Below are 24,729 nucleotides of genomic sequence, written 5' to 3' on the forward strand. Positions count from 1 at the left end.
CAAGGCCCTTCAGCCCATCACTTCTACACTGGTCAAAGATAAAGCACTTGATGATTCTAATCCCAACACTTGGTCTGTAGCCTTGTAAGCTCTGGCGTTTCAAGTGCTCCTCTGAATGCTTCTTAAATATTGTGAGGGTCCCCGCCTCTACCACCCATTCAGACAATGGACGGGATTTTCCGGCCACACTCACCCCAGAACCGGAAAATCCCGCCTGAGGTCAATGGACCTTTGCATGGTCCACCCCCGCACCCCCGCCCACTATGATTCCTATGACGGACGGGATGGGAAAATTCCCCCCAAGTGTGTGCCCACCAACCCCCTCCCCAAGGGTGAAAATGTTTTTCCTCGCATCCCCTCAGAACCTCCTGCCCCTCACCTTAAATCTCTGCCCCACCCCCCGCTCACTGATCCCTCCCCCGAGATATGGCAGAGTGCCGAATTCCCCTTTCTCGCTCGCATGTGGGGCGTGCCCACGTGTCTGACAGCCCGAGGGATTCCTGGCACGGGCATTCCGAAAACGCGGGTCACGAGACAAATGACAGACTTGGATTGTTGCTCCGACTCTCAGCATTATAGGTACCCCCCCACCCCGCCCCCCGCCGCCCCCCCCCCCCCCCCCCCCCACCCCCCCACATCCCCCCAGTGCTGCTGGATTATCATAAAGTGCTGACCTTGAACAAAAAGCCTGCTGATTAAACAGGACCTTCAACCGGCTGGGCACAGCGAGCGTCAAAAGACAAATGTGTTCAGGGGTGAATTACAATCTCTTCTATCCTGGGACTTGTGACAAGGAGGCTGCTTTATAGTCTGCTCATTAATTGAGGAACCATCAATAGATATGCAATGTCCAGGGATCGCTTTTCCGTGGTGTGGGCAGGGGGAAGGAATTCTGCGGTGCAAGGCTTCTTAGACTTAATACAGAAAACAATCTAATTCAACGTTCCATCGTGGGAGCTTACCTCTGACATGTTGACACGTCCCTCCTGGAAAGAACAGTCCATGGCATTCTGAGTGCAAATGTGACGGAATTTACACCAGTGACAGGGGAAAGAACCATCCACACACGAGAGGCAGCTGGGAGAAAGAGGAGAGAGAGATAAAGGATCAGTAAATGTAAGACACGTCGGAGAAAGAGAACATAATATAAAGAACGTAACAACTAGGATCAGGAGTAGGCCATCTGGCCCCTCGAGCCTGCTCCGCCATTCAATAAGATCATGGCTGATGTTTTCGTGGACTCAGCTCCACTTACCCGCCCGCTCACCATAACCCTTAATTCCTTGACTGTTCAAAAATCGATCTATCCTTGCCTTAAAAACATTCAATGAGGTAGCCTCAACTGCTTCACTGGGCAGGGAATTCCACAGATTCACAACCCTTTGGGTGAAGAAGTTCCTCCTCAACTCAGTCCTAAATCTGCTCCCCCTTATTTTGAGGCCATGCCCCCTAGTTCTAATTTCGCCTGCCAGTGGAAACAACCTCCCTGCTTCTATCTTATCTATTCTCTTCATAATCTTATATGTTTCTATAAGATCTCCCCATATTTTTCTGAATTCCAATGAGTATAGTCCCAGTCTACTCAGTCTTTCCTCATAAGCCAATCCTCTCAACTCCGGAATCAACCTAGTGAATCTCCTCTGCACCCCCTCCAGTGTCAGTATATCCTTTCTCGAGTAAGGAGACCAGAACTGTACACAGGACTCCAGGTGTGGCCTCACCAGCACCTTATACAGCTATCAAAGTCAGGCTAAAAATCACGGACACATTTCACCCCCACTCAGGGCCAAATTAAATCTACAGACAGAAACATGCTATTGAGTCCAACCAATTCATACCCTAAACAAACCCCCTTTCCCCCTCTTCAGCCAATCCATTCAGAGTTTGCCCTTTATTGAGCATCAATATAAAGGTGCTTAACTGAGGAGCTGAAGGGTTTAGTACTGCGGCCTCTCAGCGCAAGGGACCCGGGTTCGATTCCAGCGTCAGGTCACTATCTGTGAGGAGTTTCAATGTTCTCCCCGTGTCTGCATGGGTTTCCTCCGGGTGCTCCAGTTTCCTCCCACAGTCCAAAGATGAGCAGGTTAGGGGGATTGGCCATACTACATTCTCCCTTAGTGTCAGGGGGATTAGCAGGGTAAATACGTGGGGTCACAGGGATAGGGCTTGGGTGGGATTGTGGTCAGTGCAGGCTCAATGGGCCAACTGGTCTCCTTCTGCACTGTAGGGATTCTCTGATTTTGTGCAACCATTCACCCCTCCAAACCTCTCCCCCCCAGCCCCTGGTGTCCATTCCAAGATGGATAATGCCTCAAAGCTCATGAACCTGATGAGATAGTGTCTTACTGATCAATCCCGCAAACCATCCACTAGACACAGGTCCCAACATACTGAAAGATCGCAGCCCAAGCAAGGAGCGATCACAGCTTCATTTCGCTGGAGTTCAGATGAATGAGGGGGGATCTCATAGGGACTTATAAAATTCTAATAGGACTAGACAGGGAAGATGCAGGGAGGATGTTCCTGATGGTGGGGGTGTCCAGAACCAGGGGTCACAGTCTGAGGATTCAGGGTAGACCATTTAGGACGGAGGTGAGGAGACATTTCTTCACCCAGGTGAGCCTGTGGAATTCATTACCACAGGAAGTAGTTGATGCCAAAACATTGAATGTATTCAAGAGGCGGCTGGATATAGCACTTGGGGCGAATGGGATCAAAGGTTATGGGGAGAAAGCAGGATTAGGCTATTGAGTTGGATGATTAGCCATGATGGTGATGAATGGCGGAGCAGGTTCGAAGGGCCGAATGGCCTCCTCCTGCTCTTATCTTCTATGTTTCTATATTCCTATCCCTTGTCACATTTCTGTTTATGGGAGCTTGCTGTGGGCAAATTGTGTTTCCGATATTGTATCAGTGGGTAAATATGTAGGGATAAGGGAGTAGGGCCTGGGTGGGATTGTGGTCGGTGCAGACTCGATGGGCCGAATGGCCTCTTTCTGCACTGTAGGGTTTCTATGGTTTCTATGAAAAACTTCAATCATACGACAATGGCTGGAAATTGCTTTGGGACATCCTGCGATTGTGAGGGTCACGTTGTAAGTTCCGTCTATCTGCTGTTGGAGATGGAGAAGCATCTAACTGAAGAGCGAGGCACGAGAGGGAGTCCAAGACGTGGGTGCAGAAATCAAACTCCAGAGGCCAGACAGCCAGGAGTCTTCCAAGGATTCATTTCAGCCCGTCCACCAAATGCTGGCAGGATTGAGCCTGATAACTTCACATGAACTGAAGCGATGACATCAATCAAAGGAAAGCCAGTTGACAGGAGCCATTAAAGCTCCTGTAGGTGCATTAAGGGAGCACCGTTTCATCACCAGTCAGCGGGGATTTTAACCTTCTGACAGTACAGAGAGGGGTGGGCAGTTTATTAAGAGGAAGCTGAAATCTGACAGTCGCTTTCTTGGCTGTCATCAGTGTTGTGTCAGTTTGTTTTCATTCGTCATCCCTGTGCTTCTCGTTCTATCTACACCTTGACAGAGGTTATTATCAGCTTGACGCCAAACCCAAACAGCTTTGCTCCTTCCTCATGTCTTTCCTTCCTCCCTGGCTGCTCGTACAGCGAGCGACCATGGAAGAGCTGTGCTGCCTGCCTCCATCATGGGAACACAATCTCCAGAGATGCCGATGTCTTCTCCCATTGCCTAGACCGTATCCATATGTGGAGACACTAGAGTTAAGAAAGCCCATTAACGCCTCTACTTTCTCAGAAGACTAAGGAAATTTGGCATGTCAGCAAAGACTCTCACCAACTTTTGCAGATGCACCATAGAAAGCATTCTTTCTGGTTGTACCACAGCTTGGTATGGCTCCTGCTTTGTCCAAGACCGCAAGGATCTACAAAAGGTCATGAATGTAGCCCAATCCATCCCACAAACCAGCCTCCCATCCATTGAATCTGTCTACACTTCCCGCTGCCTCAGCAAAGCAGCCAGCATAATTAAGGACCCCACACACCCCGGACATTCTCTCTTCCACCTTCTTCTGGTGGGAAAAAGATACAAAAGTCTGAGGTCACGTACCAACCAACTCAAGAACAGCTTCTTCCCTGCTGCTGTCAGACTTTTGAGTGGACTTACCTTGCATTAAGTTGAGCTTTCTCTACACCCTAGCTATGACTGTGACACTACATTCTGCACTCTCTCCTTTCCTCCTCTATGAACAGTATGTTTTGTGTGGCGTGCAAGAAACAATACTTTTCACTGTATGTTAATACATGTGACAATAATAAATCAAATCAAATCTCTCAAGCCCCCCCCCCCCCCCCCCCCCCCACCCCCCCGCGAGCAAGAAGATCATGGCCGGCATTCTCCGGCCGTTCACGCCAGCGGGATTCTCCTGTCCCGCTGGAGGCGCACCCCCCCCCCCCCCGCCCCACACGTTTCCCGCCGGCCTGTGGTGACGTCAATAAGAATTCCCATTGACAGCGACGGGACTGGAGAATCCCGCCGCTAGCAAACAATGCACTGCTGGCGGGAAACACACGGCTGGGAGGCTGGAGAATCTCATCCCATGGGGTTCATGTCTGTTGGGTGTCCAAACATTCGTTGGAGAGAGTGGAGGCCTTTAACTCTACTTTGAGATCAGGCGGCATTTTGGAAAGATCTCTGAATCCCGGCTTTGCTAGTAGATTTAAGCCTCATCCCCTCCCCCAGCTGGCTGTGTAATACGCACCAGCACTGTGGAGTTGCACAGAGTGCTGTTTGACACGGCTAGAAGAGGCAACTGTGAAACCGGTGAGTTTCTAACAGCTTTTCTCGCCTGATCCGGCACTCTGTGCAATCCTGGGAAAATTCCACCTCGCGCCCTTGTCTTTACGGCAGTCGCAGAGATAGTTGGATGTCCTATTCGTGGAGGAGGGGCGGTGTTACCTCAGTGACCTGGCCATCATTCCATGAGTTGATGGGTATTTCAACATTCTGGGGCATCCCAGGCCTGCTCCTGTCCTCACTTGTCCCAAACGTCTTCAAACAGTGCACTCCACCCAGTCTAAGCTTGGCAAGCTCAGCACCAGCCAGTGAAACCAACCTGGTCTCTTCCTGGTCCATGTGGCTCCATCTCATCCTATAGAGTGTATACACCAAGTCGTGGGCTATGGCAGAACCAGTTGAGATGCCATAACCCCACAGTGGTGGTGCCAGTGGGTCAGGGAGTTATTCCCCCCCCCTTCCCCAAACGTCTCCCTTCCAAGAACAAAGAACAAAGAACAGTACAGCACAGGAAACAGGCCCTTCGGCCCTCCAAGCCTGTGCCGCTCCTTGGTCCAACTAGACCAATCGTTTGTATCCCTCCATTCCCAGGCTGCTCATGTGACTATCCAGGTAAGTCTTAAACGATGTCAGCGTGCCTGCCTCCACCACCCTACTTGGCAGCGCATTCCAGGCCCCCACCACCCTCTGTGTAAAAAACGTCCCTCTGATGTCTGAGTTATACTTCGCCCCTCTCAGCTTGAGCCCGTGGCCCCTCGTGATCGTCACCTCCGACCTGGGAAAAAGCTTCCCACTGTTCACCCTATCTATACCCTTCATAATCTTGTATACCTCTATTAGATCTCCCCTCATTCTCCGTCTTTCCAAGGAGAACAACCCCAGTCTACCCAATCTCTCCTCATAGCTAAGACCCTCCATACCAGGCAACATCCTGGTAAACCTTCTCTGCACTCTCTCCAAAGCCTCCACGTCCTTCTGGTAGTGCGGCGACCAGAACTGGACGCAGTACTCCAAATGTGGCCTAACCAGCGTTCTATACAGCTGCATTATCAGACTCCAGCTTTTATACTCTATACCCCGTCCTATAAAGGAAAGCATACCATATGCCTTCTTCACCACCTTCTCCACCTGTGTTGCCACCTTCAAGGATTTGTGGACTTGCACACCTAGGTCCCTCTGTGTTTCTATACTCCTGATGACTCTGCCATTTATTGTATAACTCCTCCCTACATTATTTCTTCCAAAATGCATCACTTCGCATTTATCCGGATTAAACTCCATCTGCCACCTCTCCACCCAATTTTCCAGCCTATCTATATCCTGCTGTATTGCCCGACAATGCTCTTCGCTATCCGCAATTCCAGCCATCTTCGTGTCATCTGCAAACTTGTTGATTACACCAGTTACACCTTCTTCCAAATCATTTATATATATCACAAATAGCAGAGGTCCCAGTACAGAGCCCTGTGGAACACCACTGGTCACAGACCTCCAGCCGGAAAAAGACCCTTCGACCACTACCCTCTGTCTCCTATGGCCAAGCCAGTTCTCCACCCATCTAGCCACTTCTCCTTGTATCCCATGAGCCTTAACCTTCTTAACCAACCTGCCATGTGGGACTTTGTCAAATGCCTTACTGAAATCCATATAGACGACATCCACGGCCCTTCCTTCATCAACCGTTTTTGTCACTTCCTCAAAAAACTCCACCAAATTTGTAAGGCACGACCTCCCTCTTACAAAACCATGCTGTCTGTCACTAATGAGATTGTTCTGTTCTAAATGCACATACATCCTGTCTCTAAGAATCCTCTCCAACAACTTCCCTACCACGGACGTCAAGCTCACCGGCCTATAATTTCCTGGGTTATCCCTGCTACCCTTCTTAAACAACGGGACCACATTCGCTATCCTCCAATCCTCAGGGACCTCACCCGTGTCCAAAGAAGCGACAAAGATTTCCGTCAGAGGCCCAGCAATTTCACCTCTCGTCTCCCTGAGCAGTCGAGGATAGATGCCATCAGGCCCTGGGGCTTTGTCAGTTTTAATGTTCCCTAAAAAACCTAACACTTCCTCTCTTGTAATGGAGATTTTCTCTAACGGGTCAACACCTCCCTCCGAGACACTCCCGGTTAACACGCCCCTCTCCTTCGTGAATACCGATGCAAAGTATTCATTTAGGATCTCCCCTATTCCCTTGGGTTCTAAGCATAATTCCCCTCCTTTGTCCCTGAGAGGTCCGATTTTCTCCCTGACAACTCTTTTGTTCCTAACGTATGAATAGAATGCCTTAGGATTCTCCTTAATCCTGCCTGCCAAGAACATCTCGTGACCTCTTTTTGCCCTTCTAACTCCCCGTTTGAGATCTTTCCTACTCTCTCTGTATTCCTCCAGAGCTCCATCTGTTTTCAGTTGCCTGGACTTAACGTATGCCTCCCTTTTCATTTTAATCAGATCCTCAATTTCCCTGGTTATCCACGGCTCTCGAATCCGACCTTTCCTATCTTTCCTTTTTACAGGCACATGCCTATCCTGCAGCCTTATCAATAGTTCCTTAAAAGACTCCCACATGCCAGACGCGGACTTACCCTCGAACATCCTCTCCCAATCAACATCCACCAATTCCTGCCTAATCCGGCTATAGTCAGCCTTCCCTCAATTCTTTTGAGATTGACCAGCGTGGCTTTGGATAACCACCGCCGTTCCATTCCCAAGAATCTCCATCACCCGCCTTGGACTCTAGGTTCAGTCTGAGAATCTATACAGATCCCAGTTCACCAAATGGACCAGAAAAACAGTGTCCCATTCCCTGCTCAGTACCCTTCCTGGAAAATCGGCCACATCTTAAGTGTGACTTGCTCCCTTGAAGACGTTCCTTAAAACTTACCTCTTCGGCCAAACCCTTGGTCGCATGGCTTATTATCTTATATGGTTTGGTGTTAAATTCTGATTGATAATCCTCCTGCAAAGTACTTTGAAAGCTGTCATTGCTTGAAGTGGCTATATAAATGCAACTTGTTGTTGTTGATCACCCTAACACCCAGGAAACCTAGTTAACAATGCCACCCAAATATTGATGTGGGGGTGCTGGCTTTGGACTGGGGTGGGCACAGTAAGAAGTCTCACAAGACCAGGTTAAAGTCCAACAAGTTTAGTTGGAATCACGAGCTTTCGAAGCGCTGCTCCTTCATCAGGTGAGTGGAGAGATAGGCTTCACAAACACGGCAAAGACACAATTGCAAGATAATGGTTGGAATGCGAGTCTTTTCAGGTAATCAAGTCTTTACAGGTACAGACATTGCGAGTGGGGAGAGGGATAATCACAGGTTAAAGAGGTGTGAATTGTCTCAAGCCAGGAGAGTTTGTAAGATTTTGCAAGCCCAGGCCAACTGGTGGGGGCTATGTGTAGTGCGACATGAACCCAAGATCCCGGTTGAGACCCCGGTGAGATTGGAGAACGCTTACCCGAGTCAGCCTTCAAGACATACAACAACGCAGAATCGTCGAGCAGAAACTGATAGCCAAGTTCGGCACGCATGAGAATGGCACGGTGGCATCCTAGAACACTGCAAACCAAAGCATGCATACTGCCAGAGAAAACCGAGCTCTCAATCCCCTTGCAGTCACTGGCGCGCAACCAACTCGCAAACCAGGCGGGTCTCAGCTCAGGCAGATATTCATCAGCCAAACCTGAGCCAACGCCCAGTTGTTAAATGAGGGGCTGGGTTCTGCCAAAACTGTTCTCTCCCTGGCAACCTGTGCAGAGACAGAGAGAGAGAAAGAGAGAGAGAGAGACGGCTTCACCAGCCAACCCAAACTGACATCATGGGTTTGGCAACATTGCAAAACCCCATTAGCTAATTTGACTGTAATTGCAAAGGCAGCGCCCTGCCAAAGAATAAATCCTATTGACATTATTGGCTTACTGTCCACCCACAGCGAACGGATACAGCCAAAACTCAGAGCCGTTCCTCTCATCCCTTCCACCACAATCGGTGCCAAAGTCAGATCAAGAGGTTGACTTTGCCAATGGGCACCACACTCTGGGAGGCTGGCATCGATCACAGTTTGCCAAAGTGTGGGTGGGCAAACAGACCTCAATCTCTTTTTGTGATCTTGATGTTGTCTCACTTTCCAACGCCCATCTGCGCTTTGCTGAACCAGTCCCATCTCAGCTCTTGTCCTTGGACGCCAATACACTTACTTTTTGGAAGGTTCAAAACATGTGTGCTCCAAGCCACGCAGCTCCAAGCACACGTGGTGCAACTAAAGTTGCCAACTCTCCAGGATTGGCCTGGAGACTCTAGAGATTAAAGATTGATCTCCAGGACAATGCTGCGAGCAAAGAAAAATAGACTTGCATTTTACATGAAGCTCTTTACAACATTCGGACAATTCTCAAAGCATTTCAAAGCCAATGAAATACCTTCGAAACATAGTCATAGAGTCATAGAGCAATACAGCATGGAAACAGGCCCTTCGGCCCAACTGGTCCATGCCCACCATGGTGCCCTCCCAGTTAGACCCATTGCCCACATTTGGCCCATATCATTCGAATCCTTCCCTTTCCATGTACTTATCCAACTGCTTTTCAAATGTTGCTATTGGACCTGCCTGAACCGTCTCCTCTAGGTTAATCATAGAATCCTACAGTGCAGAAAGAGACCATTCGGCCCATCGAGTCTGCACCGACCACAATCCCACCCAGGCCCTATTCCCATAACTCCACATATTTATCCTACTAATCTCCTGACATCCCCCTGACACTAGGGTCAACTTAGCATGGCCAATCAACCAAACCCACACATCTTCGGAGTGTGGAAGGAAACCGGAGCACCCGGAGGAAACCCACGCAGACACGGGGAGAAAGTGCAAACTCCGCACAGTCATCCAAGCCAGGAATCGAGCCTGGGTGCCTGGTGCTGTGAGGCAGCAGTGCTAACCACTGTGCCACCGTGCCGCCCTTAGGTGGATTGGCCATGCTAAATTCTCCCTCAGTGTTACCCGAGCAGGTGCCGGAGTGTGGCGACTAGGGGATTTTCACGGTAACTTCATTGCAGTGTTAATGTAACTCTACTGGTGACACTAATAAATAAACTTTATTTTTACTTTTTCTGGCAGCTCATTCCATATGCGCACCACCCTCTGCGTGAAGACGATGCCCCTCAGGTCCCTTTTAATCCTTTCCCCTCTCACCTTAAATCTGTGACCTTTTCAATTTCCCTTCCCTGGGAAAAAGACTGTGGCCGGAATTTTACTGTCCTGCCCGCCACAGGAATAGGAGCGGATGAGCGGCAGACAATGGGAAGGTCCATTAACCTCAAGTGATGCCGTAAAATCCCCGTCCTCTGTGCGTTCAACCTATCTCTGTCCCTCATGATTTTATACACCTCAGTAAGGTCACCCCTCATTCTCTATCATTCCAAGGAATAAAGCCCTAGCCTGGCCAACCTCACTGTTATAATGTAGGAAACGCATTCACTAATTTGCGTGTAGCAAACTCTGAAACACACCATGTGAAGGTGACCAAATTATTATTTTATTATAAGTTCATAAGATATAGGAGATATTAGGCCACTCGGCCCGTCAAGTCCCCTCCGCCATCGATCATGGTTGACATGCTCCTCATCTCCATTTTCCTGCCTCCTCCCCATAACCCTTCAACCCATTACCAATTAAAAATCTGCCCAACTCCTCCTTAAATTTACTCACTGTCCCAGCATCCACCGCACTTTGGGGCAGCGAATCCCACAGATTCACAACCCTTTGGGAGAAATAGTTTCTCCTCAACTCTGTTTTAAATTTGCCATCCCTTCCCTCTCATTCTCGAATGATGTTGATTGAGGGATAAATATTGTCCCAGACATTTGCTTTTGCAATGGGATCTTTTATATCCACACAAGCAGGGGCCTCAGTTTAACATCTCATCTGAAAGACAGCATCTCCAACCGAACAGCATTCCCTCAGTGCCGCACTAGCGTGTCAACTTTGATTTTTTTTTTACTTCAGTCCTGCAGCGGGACTTGAGCCATGAACCTTGTGAATAAGAGGTGAGACTGATATCAACTGAGCCACGGCTAACACTGTGAAACTGGAGAGGAGAAAGAATAATGGGTGTTAATGAGTTTACCTTTCAGTAGACTAGAGCTTGCACATGTGGCAGTTGTGCCTAAGCTGGTAGCACAGTCCAGTCTTGAGCTACAAGCTTCTTGGTTCCAACCCCACTTCAGGACACCAGCACAAAAATCGCAGGGATCTCAGAGGGTGGTGGGGCTGGAAGAGCTTACGGAGATAGGAAGGGGCAAAGCCATGGAGGGATCCGGATATCAGGATGAGGATTTCTATCACAGCGCGGTAATGACTCCTGCTCTGACCAAGACCGCAGGAAACTACAAAGGCTCTTGAACGTAGCTCAGGGTCATGAACGAAGCCCGGTCAATCACTCAAACCAGCCTCCCATCCATTGACTCTGTCTACACTTCCCGCTGCCTCGGAAAAACAGCCAGCATAATTAAGGACCCCACGCACCCTGGAATTCTCTCTTCCACCTTCTTCCGTCAGGAAAAAGATACAAAAGTCTGAGGACACGTACCAACCGACTCAAGAACAGCTTCTTCCCTGCTGCCATTAGACTTTTGAATGGACCTAACTCACATTAAGCTTTTATTCTCTACACCCTAGCTATGATTGTAACACTACATTCTGCACCCTCTCCCTTCCTTCTCCCCTATCTACTCTATGAACGATATGCTTTGTCTGTATAGCGCGCAAGAAACAATACTTTTCACTGTATAATAATACATGTGACAATAATAAATCAAATCAAAACAGAGGCGTTGTAGACAGGGAGCCAATGAAGGTCGGCAAGCAAGTCGGGCGTCAGGGGAGACGATGGGCTAATGGTATTATCGCTAGACTATTGATCCAGAAACTCAGCTAATGGTCTGGGGACATGGGTTTGAATCCCGCCATGGCAGATCGTGGAATTCGAATTCAATTTTAAAAAATCCAGAATTAAGGATCTACTGAAGACCATGAAACCACATTGTCAATTGTCGGAAAAAGCCATCTGGTTCACTAATGACCTTTAGGGAAGGAAATCTGCCACCCTTACCCGATCTGACCTACACGTGACTGCAGAGCTACGGCAATGTGGTTGACTCTCAACTGCCCTCTGAAATGACCTAGCGCGACACTCAGTTCTAGGGCAATAGGGATGGGCAATAAATGCTGGCCCAGCCAGTGACGCCCACATCCTCTTCATAATGTACAATAAATAAAAGTCAGTATCTTCAGGAGAGGAGAGGGGGAACAAAAGGGGTTGATGGGATGGGGAGGGTGGTGGGAAGAAATATATAGCCGCACATAAACATGGCAGCACACGTTGCTTGGCAACCGTGCTATAGAGCAGATAAAAAAGATGCACCAGTGATCATTAAAAGCTATAATCAGGAAAAGTTATCCAGGGGAGTTGTTAATTATTCATATCTTGAGGCAAATGGAGAGAAAATGCATATTTCAAAAGGAACTTAAAAGCAATGAGTTTGTACTCCTAATCTCTGAAGCCTGAGATTACATGCCATATTTTGACAATATGCTATAACTGAATCGCAAAATTATAGCCAGAAGCAGAAGTTGTACTTAAATAATTTCTTTATTTTAATCAGTGGCGTCCCGAATGTATTGGAGACTGTTATATCCAGTAAGCCATCCACTCAAAGTTATTTTATTTTTTAAACAGGATGCTAGTTTGTTTATTAACATGATAAAAAGATGTTAATTGGAAGTTCATTACTATGCAAATTTATTTCATTCTTAATAGCGGATGTTAATTAAGACAGCACACTGGTTATCAGTATGCAAGGAAACCTGTCTTTTTTTTAAATATATAAACAAATTATTTTTTCCTGCCAAATTTCTTCCTTTCTGTCTCGAGCAGGACAATTCCTGATATTCACACAAAGGAAGGACATGCGTTTCTATAGCACCTTTCCCCACCTCAGGACATTCCCAAAGTGCTCCCCGGCCAATGAAGTCTCTTTGTTTTGTTGAAGCGTCGTCACTGATAAGGTAGGAAATCTGGGAGCCAATTTGTATCCGGAAGCCTCCCACAAACAGGAACATGACAGCAACGGATAGACTATTGTGTTGGCGATGTTGGTTGAGGGATAAATATTGGCCAGTACGCTGGGGAGAACTATGTTCTGTTCAGCCACTGTGTTGAATCAGAACGGGGGAGATCCCCCCAGTGATGCCTAGAAATTATTTAGCCCTCATGGGCACACCAGTAAAACCAGATGATCAGATTATTCTCACATCGCCATTTGTGGTCTCTTGCTGTGCGCTGCCCCGTTTCCCACAGTGACTGGACGTCAAAGCACTTCATTGGCTGTAAGGTCCTTCGGGCTGTCCTGAGATGCCGTAAGCTGTGGAAATTCAATCTTTCTTTCTTGCTCTGAAGTGGCTTTCATCGGAACATGTGAACAGATAGCGATTGGCCTGGGGCAGGGTTAGGCTCAGGTCTGCAGCATTCTAGACGGACAGTGTTCTGCGCACCACACTGTGGAGGGAACTGTACAGCTGTCTGGGTCAAAGAGTGACCACCAGAAGCAACCAAGGCCAACAAGAGGGAAGTGCCTTCAGAAAACCAGGGTACAAGAGATTGCAAGCAAGTTCTCTCAACCTCCGACAGATAAACCACGTCGACAGATTAAAGTCAATAAGTCCCAGTTTACCCTATTAGCTGCCAAACAGCTAACCAAAGGTTACCTGACCGAGCGTGCACAAGAGCTGTATTACACCACGTGACCCAGACTACTTTTGTGAGTGTGAGCAATGGTGGAAATTTGGTCATAGTGAGCGCATGATGGGGGTGGCACGGTGGTTAGCACTGCTGCCTCACAGCGCAAGAGGCCCAAGTTCGATTCCCAGCTTGGGTCACTCTCTGTGTGGAGTTTGCACGTTCTCCCCGTGTCTGCGTGGGTTTCCTCCAGGTGCTCCGGTTTCCTCCCGCAGTCCAAAGATGTGTGGGTTAGGTACATTGGCCATACTAAATTGCTCCTTAGTGTCCCAGGATGCGTAGATTAGCAGGGTAGATATGTGGAGTTACGGGGATGGGGCCTGGGGTGGGATTGTTGTCGTGGCAGACACGATGGGCCGAATGGCCTCCTTCTGCACGGTAGGGAATCTATGATTCTATTATGCGGTTTCCTCCCGCAGTCCAAAGATGTGCGGGTTAGGTTGATTGGCCAGGTTAAAAAAATTACCCATTAGAGTCCTGGGATGCGTAGGTTAGAGGGATTAGTGGGTAAAATATGTGGGGGTAGGGCCTGGGTGGGATTGTGGTCGGTGCAGACTCGATGGGCCGAATGGCCTCCTTCTGCACTGTAGGGTTTCTTCTATGATTTCTATGACATGATCCACACACTCCCAACAAGGCTTTTTATAATCATTCATAGTCAGGATTTGGGCTGACAACACCTACATTTATTATCCATCCCTACTGGCCCTCGTGACCTTTTGATGATTATTTATTTATTAGTGTCACAAGTAGGCTGACATTAACACTGCAATGAAGCCCAATCTATCACGCAAACCAGCCTCCCATCCATTGACTCTGTCTACACTTCCCGCTACCTCGGCATAATTAAGGACACCCCGGACATTCTCTCTTCGACCTTCTTCCGTTGGGAAAAAGATGCAAAAGTTTGAGGTCACGTACCAACCGACTCAAAAACAGCTTCTTCCCTGCTGCTGTCAGACTTTTGAATGGACCTACCTCACACTGAGTTGATCTTTCTCTACACCCTAGCTATGACTGTAACACTACATTCTGCACACTCTCCTTTCCTTCTCTATGAACAGTATTCTTTGTCTGCATAGCGTGCAAGAAACAATACTTTTCACTGTATGTTAATACATGTGACAATAATAAATCAAATCAAATCAAGTTTAGGAATGAAAGTATGAAAAGCCCCTAGTCGCCACAGTCCGGCACTTGTTCAGGTACACTGATGGAGAATTTAGCATGGCCAATGCATCTAACCCGCACATCTTTTGGACTGTGGGAGGAAAACGGAGCACCCGGAGGAAACCCACGCAGACACGGGGAGAACGTGCAGGCTCCGCACAGACGGTGACCCAAGCCGGGAATCAAACCCAGGTCTCTGGCGCTGTGAGGCAGCAGTGCTAACCACTGTGCCACCCTGCCAGAGGATGGGCCTCGTACTTGAACTGTCCAAAGACGTGCAGGTCAGGGGGATTAGTGAGATGGGTGTGTGGGGTTATGGGGATGGGGATGGGGCGGGGTTGGGCCTGGGCGAGATGCTCTGTCAGGGAGTCAGTGTAGACTTGATGGGCTGAATGGCCTCCTTCTGCACTGTAGAGATTCTATAATTCTATGACCTGCTTGCAGGGGTGGTACAACTTGCTCCAAAGAAACAATTCAGGGTCTCATTCCAGTGGGACTGGAGTCACATGTGGGCCAAACAGGGGAAAAAGGGCAGGATTCCTTCCCTGAAGGGCCAGTGTGATCTCCTGGACTCGTTTCGATCGCCTCAGGGGGTCGGAGAGGAATTTCCCAGATTTTTTTTTCCCCATATTGGCCCTGGGGTTTTCACTCTGGGTTTTCGCCTCTCCCTGGAGATCACATGGTCTGGAATGGGGGGGTAGGGGTGAGTTAATAGGTTGTGATGAACAAAGCATCATAGCTGTGAGGGACAGCTCGGTGGATAGGATATTAGTATGTAGATAGGCTGGAAAATTGGGCGGGGATCCTGGATTCAGGATTCAATCCTGGACCGGGGAGCGGCGCGGGCTTGGAGGGCCGAAGGGCCTGTTCCTGTGCTGTATTGTTCTTTGTTCTTGTTCTTGTCTTGAGTGAATTAGTTGGGATTTTAACCACAATTTGACAGCTTCATGGTATTTTTATTTATTTATCGGTCCAAGCTTTTTAAGTTTTATTTCAAAAACTGAATTGAGAATTCCTAATGATGGGATTTGAACTCTCCTTCTCTTAATAATTAGTGCAGGCCCCTGGTTTTACTGCTTTCACTCTACCACCACACCTGTTTCTAATACAAATGCCCTGACCCCCCACACCTCCGACACACCCACATCACCCCCAGCCCTCGGATCTTCTGCAAGCTAGCAGATGAACAAGGGAGTCGCGCCTACATAAGCAGACAACGGGAGGCAGGAGCGGGACCGTGGTGCTGGGAGCACTCAGTTGCGTCGCTCCCCCCTCCGGGGGTCTGACTCTGATGGGACTGGCAGGTCAAAGGGAACTTAAAAAGGGGGTAGCAGGTGGGGGTGAGGCTGGAGCGGGGAGGGACCAGGTCCCAGAACGGCTGCAAGAATCCCAGCGCCAGCCAGTACAGATCACATATGCTCCAGTGATGCTCGTATCCAACTTCAAAAGGATCTAACACCGGTGACATCTGGGCCAATGTTTCAGTTGGACCATCTCGCTTTTGATGTAAATTAGCCAAATGGTTGAGACTGTCAGAACTGATTAAACCATGAGTTACATCAAAGACAATGGAGATGAGGAATAAAATGTGCAGCAAAATGCATGTCATTGAAGTGTTTGCAAACAAGCTTCAGGCATCGTTCTCCTATTCCATGATATAAATGGAATTCTTAATCTATAAGTTATAAAAGCCCATGGAGCTAACGGGAGAATGAGAGCTTTCCGTTGAGGCTCATCAAGGATTAAGATGTCCAGAGAGTGATAAAGCATTAAAAAATCCACCCAATCTCTGGCTCTCCAAGGGCCTGTTCATCTCAACCTGCCTGAAGTGAAACAAAGGCTTGTGTCTATTGATGCAAAGTGTATTCCACCCCTCAGAGGATGAGGCATAGAAAGGCGAGAAAGTAGGTTGGTGTGGGCAAAGTGCATGGAAAGGTGGGGGTTGAGATGCCCAGGAGAGAACCGGTAAGAGGGGGAAGCTTTCGCATAGGAAAGAAACAGCGAGAAAGATGGAGCAGTAACAAGTGAGTGGACAAAGAGAGGCAGAGAAAGTAATTCAGACAGCGAGAGACAGAGTGTTTTTTTTATTCATAAGTGGAACATGGGCGTCACTGGCTGGGCCAGCATTTACTGCCCACCCCTAGTTGCCCTTGGAGGGCAGTTGAGAGTCAACCACATTGCTGTGGCTCCGAAGTCACATGTAGGCCAGACCGGGTAAGGACGTTAGATTTCCTTCCCTAAAGGACATGAGTGAACCAGATGGGTTTTTCCGACAATCGACAATGGTTTCATGGTCATTAGTAGATTTGTAATATCAGATTTTTTAAACTTGAATTCAAATTCCACCATCTGCCCTGGTGGGATTCGAACCCAGAACATTAGCTGAGTTTCTGGATTAATGGTCTAGCGATAATACCACTAGGCCATCACCTCCCTCCTTGATCGGCAGTTAAAGGAAAAACAACTACACATTTATTTACTGGTAAAGGCTATACAGAGGCTTGCATCCTCGAGGCTGCAATCAGCTCCCGAGCAGGTTCTGGGACGTTTCCACAGGATTGCTGTCAGCCGAAACCACGATGACAGGCGCCTCTTCAGGCATAGGCATAGAATCATAGAAACTAGAAGCAGGAGTAGGCCATTCGGCCCTTCGAGCCTGTTCCGCCATTCATTTTGATCATGGCTGACCATCGAATTCAATATCCTGATCCCCTTTCCTCCCATATCCTTTGATCCCTTTAGCCCCAAGAGCTATATCTAATTTATTTCTGAAATCAGACATTTTGGCCTCTGGGTAGTGAATTCCACCCATTCACCACCCTCTCTGCAATATGGCCGATGGTTTCAGATGGAAATGTGACTTTACCAATTCAATGATCTCACTGAATGACTTGGATTGCGGCGCGCTTGGGGTTGTGAGACTGAAAATCAATTTGTAAACCTGGGTCCCACAGGCACACAGGAGGATTGCCCCTTTCCTCCTCTATTCCATTTTCCTGAATGTAATCGCCAAAACACTCTACTTATTTTATCCAGTCCTCCACGGATGCACCAATAGGATCTACCCATCCAAATTGGGGAATTTTTGTAATTACTCTTCTTTGTCTCAACTTCACTGGAAACTGGAAACTCACAGCTCAAGGTTCACTTTTACCCTCGTCGCCAACGTCATAATTCGTGTTGACCAGTTAAGGGTAAAACAATAACATGTTTATTTACAGGTAAAGGCTCTACAGAGGCTTGCAGTCTCGTGGCTGCTATCAGCTCCTAAGAAGGTTCCGGAACAGAAATCCAAGCTCACTGGAGTGATCCCCCATCCTGCTTTCCGACTGGTTCCCCGTGGCGTGTGACCCTTACTCTGCAGTTGATTCCAAATGGGACAATCACCACAGAGAGATAGAGAGGGAGAGCCAGAGAGAGAGAAAGAGCCAGGGAGAGAGCAAGGGATACAGAGAGAGAGAGAGAGAGAGAGACGGTGATTCACAGAGGCAGAGAGACAGAAAGGGAGATGGAGAAAATGATAAATAGTGACAGAGAGAGAGAAAGAGAAAGGGTGAACCAGAGAGAGAGAGAGAGACAAAGCAAGGCAGAGACAGAAAGAGAGGCAGAGACAGAAAGAGAGAGAGAGAGAGAGGCAGATACAGAGAGAGCCAGGGAGATAGAAAGAGATAGGGAGCAAGATAGAGAAAGAGAGGGATGGAGAGAAAGAGACAGAGACAGAAAGAAGCACAGAGGAAGTGATAAATAATGACGGAGAGAGAGACAGCCAGACAGAGAGAGACAAAGAGAGGCAGAGACAGAAAGAGAGTCAGACACAGAAAGAAAGGCAGAGACAGAAAGAGAGTCACACACAGAAAGAGAGTCAGAGACAGAAAGAAAGGCAGAGACAGAGACAGAAAGAGAGAGAGACAGAGAGAGAGAGACAGAGACAGATAGAGCGAGAGCCAGGGAGATAGAGAAAGATAGAGAGTGAGATGGAGAGAGAAATGGAGAGAAAGACAGAAGGAACGACAGAGAAAGTGGTAAATAATGACGGAGGGAGACAGCCAGACAGAGAGAGACAAAGTGAGGCAGAGACAGAAAGAGAGTCAGCGAGAGAGAGAGAGAGAGCCAGAGAGGGAGAGGCTGAAAACACACAATGAAAAGTTATATCACCATAAAAAACCCACACTCCAGGACCAATGTGATTCACTGACAGGTTGATGTTTGTACACAGCTACATTCTGTATATGGGCTGTGCATTACCCGGGATCATCCCACTGCCTACAGTTACAATCAACAAAACCTCAGCCACAGAACACCTCTCTGCCCACCACAGCTGAAGAAACTGACATTTTGACCTTTAATTCATGTAGTTTGGGAACCATGGGGTATTTTTGCAAGGTTCATCTGAGCACATCTTGCAGACGGAGTGTACTGCGCTAAGATATCAGGTGAATATGCACAGTCAGCAACCCAGTGCTATCCTCTGACTGCAGTCAAATAAAAATCTACTGATTCCTTCGATACATCGTAAAGAGCAAGCTCAACTGCTGACAGTATTTAACTGTTCCCCTCCCTTTATTGCATGCATTCATATTTTAATATCCCAGCCAATCTCCCGAGACACTCTAGCTGGGGCGTGAAGACCTTCAGGTGAAGCGAGGTCAAAGAATTGAGGGAAATAAATGGTCTGTAGCGAGAAATAATTCATTACCTATTTTAAAGTCAAGCATTTTGTCCTCAGTTTGTATTTTTTATAAAAAATTCCTAGTAGGATAAAAACTGTCAATGTAAACAATTGACATGGTAACGACCCTGGACGGGATTTTCCGGCCGCGCCTCCCCCCAAGGCAGGAAATTCCCGCCTAAGATCATCGGACCTTTGCATGGTCTGTGTCCTGCCCGTTACGATTCCCATGGGGTGGGCGGGGTGGGGAAATTTCACCCACTGTCTCATGAATGAAGATTATAGTGCCTCCAGTGGGCAGAGTAGGTAACTGTAGCGTGACAGTTTACATAGGCACTTTCCCATCTAAATGTGAACAATGAAACCGAAACATCCCGGACATCAGCGACGCGGTGGCACAGTGGTTGGCATTGCTGCCTCACAGCGCCAGGGACCCGGGTTCGATTCAGCTGCCCTCCCTTTCCACTGCAGATGCCCTTATTTTCAAAAGAATCACTCAACAAAAGAAACAGACTTGCATTTAGATAGCTTCTCAGGGTCAGTCCACAGTGCTTGATAGCCCGTGAAGTACTTGCAGCCACCGTCGCAATGTAGGATACAAATATACAGTGAATATTCCCAGGAGAATGGAGGGTTCTTTACCCAGCATCCATAGCAGTGGAGAAAGTGCCCTATCCCACAGAACCAAGCTGTCCAGTTCCACAGATAAGATGGTTTCTTAAGCACAAGCGGAAGGGTTGGCCTTGTGGTATTATCGCTAGATTTATATCCAGAAACTCAGCTAATGTTCTGGGGACCTGGGTTCAAATCCCACCATGGCAGATGGTGGAATTTGAATTCGGTAAAAATTAAGAACCTACTGATGACCATGAAACCATTGTCGATTGTCAGAAAAACCCACCTCGTTCACTAATGTCCTTTAGGGAAGGAAATCTGCCGTCCTTACCCGGTCTGGCCTACATGTGACTCCAGAGCCACAGCAATGTGGTTGACTCTCAAGTGCCCTCTGGAAAGGCCTAACAAGCCACGCAGTTGTATCAATGCAAGGGCAACCAGGGATGGGCAATCAATGCTGGCCAGTTAGCGAGGCCCATGTCCCACGAATGAATTAAAAAAATACTCTCTGTCTCTGTCTGTCACTATCACTTTCTCTGTCCAGCTCCCTTCTTACTGCTCCATCTTTTTCGCTGTATCTTTCTCATTGCCCTCTTACCTGGGTGTCTCCACCTCCTCCTTTGCACGCACTTTGCCCACACCAACCTACTTTCTTGCCTTTCTCTGCCTCATTCTTTGAGGTGTAGAACACACTTTGCATCAATAGACACAAGCCTTTGTTTCACTTCAGGCAGATTGAGGTGAACAGGCCCTTGGAGAGCCAGAGATTGGGTGGATTTTGGATCTTTTAATGCTTTATCACTCTCTGGAAAGGCCTGACAAGCCAATCAGTTGTATCAATCCAAGGGCAACTATGGATGGGCAATGAAAGCTGGCCAGTTAGCGACTCTAATGTCCCACGAAGGAATTTTTTTAAAGAATGGACACTGGGAATCCCATTCCACAAAAAAACCCACTTCCTTTACAACCCCTGTGGCCACTTTGTGTTGATCTACGACTTGTGAGCTTCTTGAGTTTTGCGCCAAAGTGAGATGTTTGGATCCCCGACAAAGTGGCCACTTTGTGCAGGTTTCTGCTGATGTGGGTCCCCATTGTACAGCCAACAATGCATCACTGCGGAGGGGCCCTCAGCGTCTGACATTTAGTCCCCATATTGTGCGTTCGAAAGCAGCTCATCCTCCTGCTTCTCTGTTAACAGTGCAGCAGAGATTTGCTGCGTCAAGCGCTCTTCAAAGTGTTGAAAATACTCCACGGCTCCAGCACTTCATGCTGGTTTTTCCCTGACCCTGATATCTTGGCCCCTCTCCAGGGCAGGAGGTAGATTTGGAGAAGCAGCTGCCTTATCAACAGAGAGCTCCCCACAACAATTGGTATCGTGCTGATCTCAGCATGTCCCTATTTGGCCACTGGGAGTGTTCACGTAGGTTAAACACAGCTCCCATTTAGCATGTTAAATTCGCAACCCGTGCTCCCGACTGCCGATGGGGATGGCTACGGGACATCAGTTAATATTACACGCACGCGTTTCAGATAGAGCCCTCTGCGCTGGATAAATCTGTGCAACTCTCTAATCACTTCAGCTTACGGAAAACATTTGCCGCCATCCCAGATCGCCGTGAACAAGAGAACATAAGGAGGAAGCCAGCCAACCCCTAAAGCACGCTCTGCCCTTCAATGGGATCCTGGCTGATCAGTAACTTAACTCCATCCACATGTCTTGGCTGCATCTCTCTTGGCATAAAAGAAATCTATCTCAGAAATAAGATCGTTTACTGCTTTTAGTGAGAATGGGTTGCACTCATCTGACACCCTTTGTGAGATGGGGACATCCCCAGCTTCTCTCCTGAACAGCTTGGCACTGATTTTAGGGTTATGTCCCCCTTATTGGGTACTGCCCCCTCCCCACCCCCACCCCCTGTCTCCCCCCCCCCCCCCCCCCCACCAGCAGAAATGGCATCTCCCTCTGTCTACCCTATTTATTTCCTTGCCCGAAATCCTAAAAACCTGAATGAAATCGCTGTTTAACCCATTCGATTCACATGATCACAAGGAACAGGTGACCGCCTAGTGGTATCATCGCTAGACTATTAATCCAGAAACTCAGCTAATGTTCTGGGGGACCCGGGTTCGAATCCCGCCACGGCAGATGGTGGAATTTGAATTCAATAAAAAAAATCTGGCATTACAAATCCACTGATGACTATGAAACCTTTGTCAATTGTCGGAAAAATCCATCTGGTTCATTAATGTCCCTTTAGGGAAGGAAATCTGCCGTCCTTACCCGGTCTGGCCTACATGTGACTCCAAAGCTACAGCAATGGGGTTGACTCTCAACTGAAATGGCCTAGCAAGCCACTCAGTTGTCAAGGGCAGCTAGGGATGGGCAACAAATGCCAGACAGCCAGCGATGTCCACGTCCCATGAATGAATTAAAAAAAAGGACAGGAGTAGACTATTCGGTCCATCGAGCCTGCCCTACCATTCAATAACATCATGGCTGATCTGGTTCTGGCCTCAATCCCACTGTGCTGCAACGCCCAATAACCTCCATCTTTCTTGTCTTTCCTGTCTAACTCAGCCCTAAATATATTCAATGAGCCAGCCTCCACTGCTCTCTGTGGAAGAGAACACTATCGACCCTCTGAGAGAAGAAATTCCTCCTCAAGTCCATCTTAATGGGAGGCCCCTTATCTTTTATCTGTGTCTCCAGTTCTCGACTCCGCCACAAGGGGAAACATCCTCTCAGCAACCACCCTGTCCGGCCCCCTCATAATTTTACATGTTTCAATACGATCGCCTCTCACTCTTCCAAATGCCAGTGAACACAGGCCCAACCTGCTTGACCTTTCCTCATGAGCCCAAGCTATACAAGCCCAATTACTGCAATCCCTCCTCATAATCTCACAGCTCCAGCTCTGGTAAAATTCTGGTGAATCTGTGCTGTAGTGAATATCTTCCAACGGAAGGTCAGCAATTCCCCAGGGGATCTTATCAAATGGTGGAGTCAGGCTCGAAGGATCTGCTCCTAAAGTCAAAGTCCGATGTAAGAGATAAAAAGAAAGAATTTGCATTTACATCATGCCTTTCCCATCCTCAGCACGTCCCCCAAGTGCCTATTAGCGAACCAAGTGCTTTTGAAGGGTGATCACAGTTGTAACAGGGAAACTGGATGGCCGATTCATGCACAGAAAGCTCCCACAAACAGCAATGCGGCACGGTGGCACAGTGGTTAGCACTGCTGCCTCCAAGCGTCAGGGACTCCTAGGTTCGATTCCCGGCTTGGGTCACTGTCCGTGTGGAGTTTGCATGTTCTCCCCGTGTCTGCGTGGGTTTCCTCCGGGTGCTCCGGTTTCCTCTCACAGTCCAAAGATGTGCGGGTTAGGTTGATTGGCCAGGTTAAATTGCTCCTTAGTGTTCGGGGGATGGCAGAGGGATTGGTTACGGGGATAGGGCCTGGGTGGGATTGTTGCTGGTGCAGGCTCAATGGGCCGAATGGCCTCCCTCTGCTCTGTAGGTATTCTATGATTCTATGAGATAATTAACCAGGTAATTGACATTAGCAAGGTAGTTGATGGATAACCATTGGTCAGGATACTCAGAGGGAGGATTCCTCTGTGATTCTCCCTTGGAACCTGAGTGGGCAGAGTCTTTCAGGTTAGGGTAATGCCTTTATCTAGAAGGTGGCACCTCTGACAGTGCAGCACTCCCTCTGCATTAGAATACATAACAGCTACCGAGGAGGCATTAGCTTATATTAAGATGTCAGTTTCAGAATAACTGCAGCAAAGATATCCAGCTCAGTTTCATGTGTCCCAACATAGAAGGATAGAAGCCCTACAGTGCAGAACAAGGCCATTCAGCCCATCCAATCTGCACCAACTCTCCAACAGAGCATCTAAACCAAGCCCTATCCCTGTGACCCCATGTATTTACCCCGCTAAGCCCCCTAACCTACACATCTTTGGACACTAAGGAACAATTTTCATAGAATCCCAGCAGTGCAGAAGGAGGCCATTCGGCCCATCAAGTCTGCACCGACCACAATCCCACCCAGGCCCTATTCCCATAACCCCACATATTTACTCTGCCAATCCCCCTGACACTAGGGTCAATTTAGCATGGCCAATCCACCTAACCTGCACATCTTTGGACTGTGAGAGGAAACCGGAGCACCCGGGGAGAACCCGTGTCTGCGTGGGTTTCCTCCGGGTGCTCCAGACAGACAGTGACCCAAGCCAGGAATCGAACCCAGGTCCCTGGCGCTATGAGGCAGCAGTGCTAACCACTGTGCCGCCGTGCATGTGCATAACCCTTCCACACTCATGGTCCAGGCTTGTGCACGAGGAACAGCACGAGGGTGAGGGACCAGACGCTGCCAGAACTGTCACAGCCTCATCCCAGGAGGAGAAGCAACAAAGGGGAAGGAAGCGTTTCAGCTGAACAAAGTTAATACTCACGATTGGTGAACGCTGCAATTGTAAAACACAAAGTCGGTGCTGGCAAACCTCTTGCCCGTTTCCTTCGACTTCAAGTACAGTTTGACCACCCGCTTGTCCCCTGAACGAAGCACATAGCAGAGAGGAGATTAAACATGCACTTTCCAGGATCATTCAAAAACATGAAACAAAGTCATAAACACACAAAAAAGGCTGATTAATCATAGAATCCCTACAGTGCAGAAGGAGGCCATTTGGCCCATTGAGTCTGCACCC

At 48.3% G+C, this 24,729-nt stretch overlaps 1 protein-coding gene across 1 annotated transcript in view; it reads right to left on the reverse strand.

Annotated features, from left to right (window-relative positions):
• LOC144491732 (plexin-A1-like) overlaps positions 1-24,729 on the reverse strand; it is a 524,825-nt gene that overhangs the window by 275,196 nt on the left and 224,900 nt on the right. The window contains exons 8-9 of the mRNA XM_078209962.1: positions 24,475-24,574; positions 963-1,077 (exon numbers count right to left, since the gene is read on the reverse strand). Of these exons, the coding sequence (XP_078066088.1) occupies positions 963-1,077; positions 24,475-24,574 (215 nt within the window). The remainder of the gene's footprint in view (positions 1-962; positions 1,078-24,474; positions 24,575-24,729) is intronic.

Source organism: Mustelus asterias, chromosome 3 (assembly GCF_964213995.1).
Source record: "Mustelus asterias chromosome 3, sMusAst1.hap1.1, whole genome shotgun sequence".
In the NCBI taxonomy this organism is placed as follows: domain Eukaryota; kingdom Metazoa; phylum Chordata; class Chondrichthyes; order Carcharhiniformes; family Triakidae; genus Mustelus; species Mustelus asterias.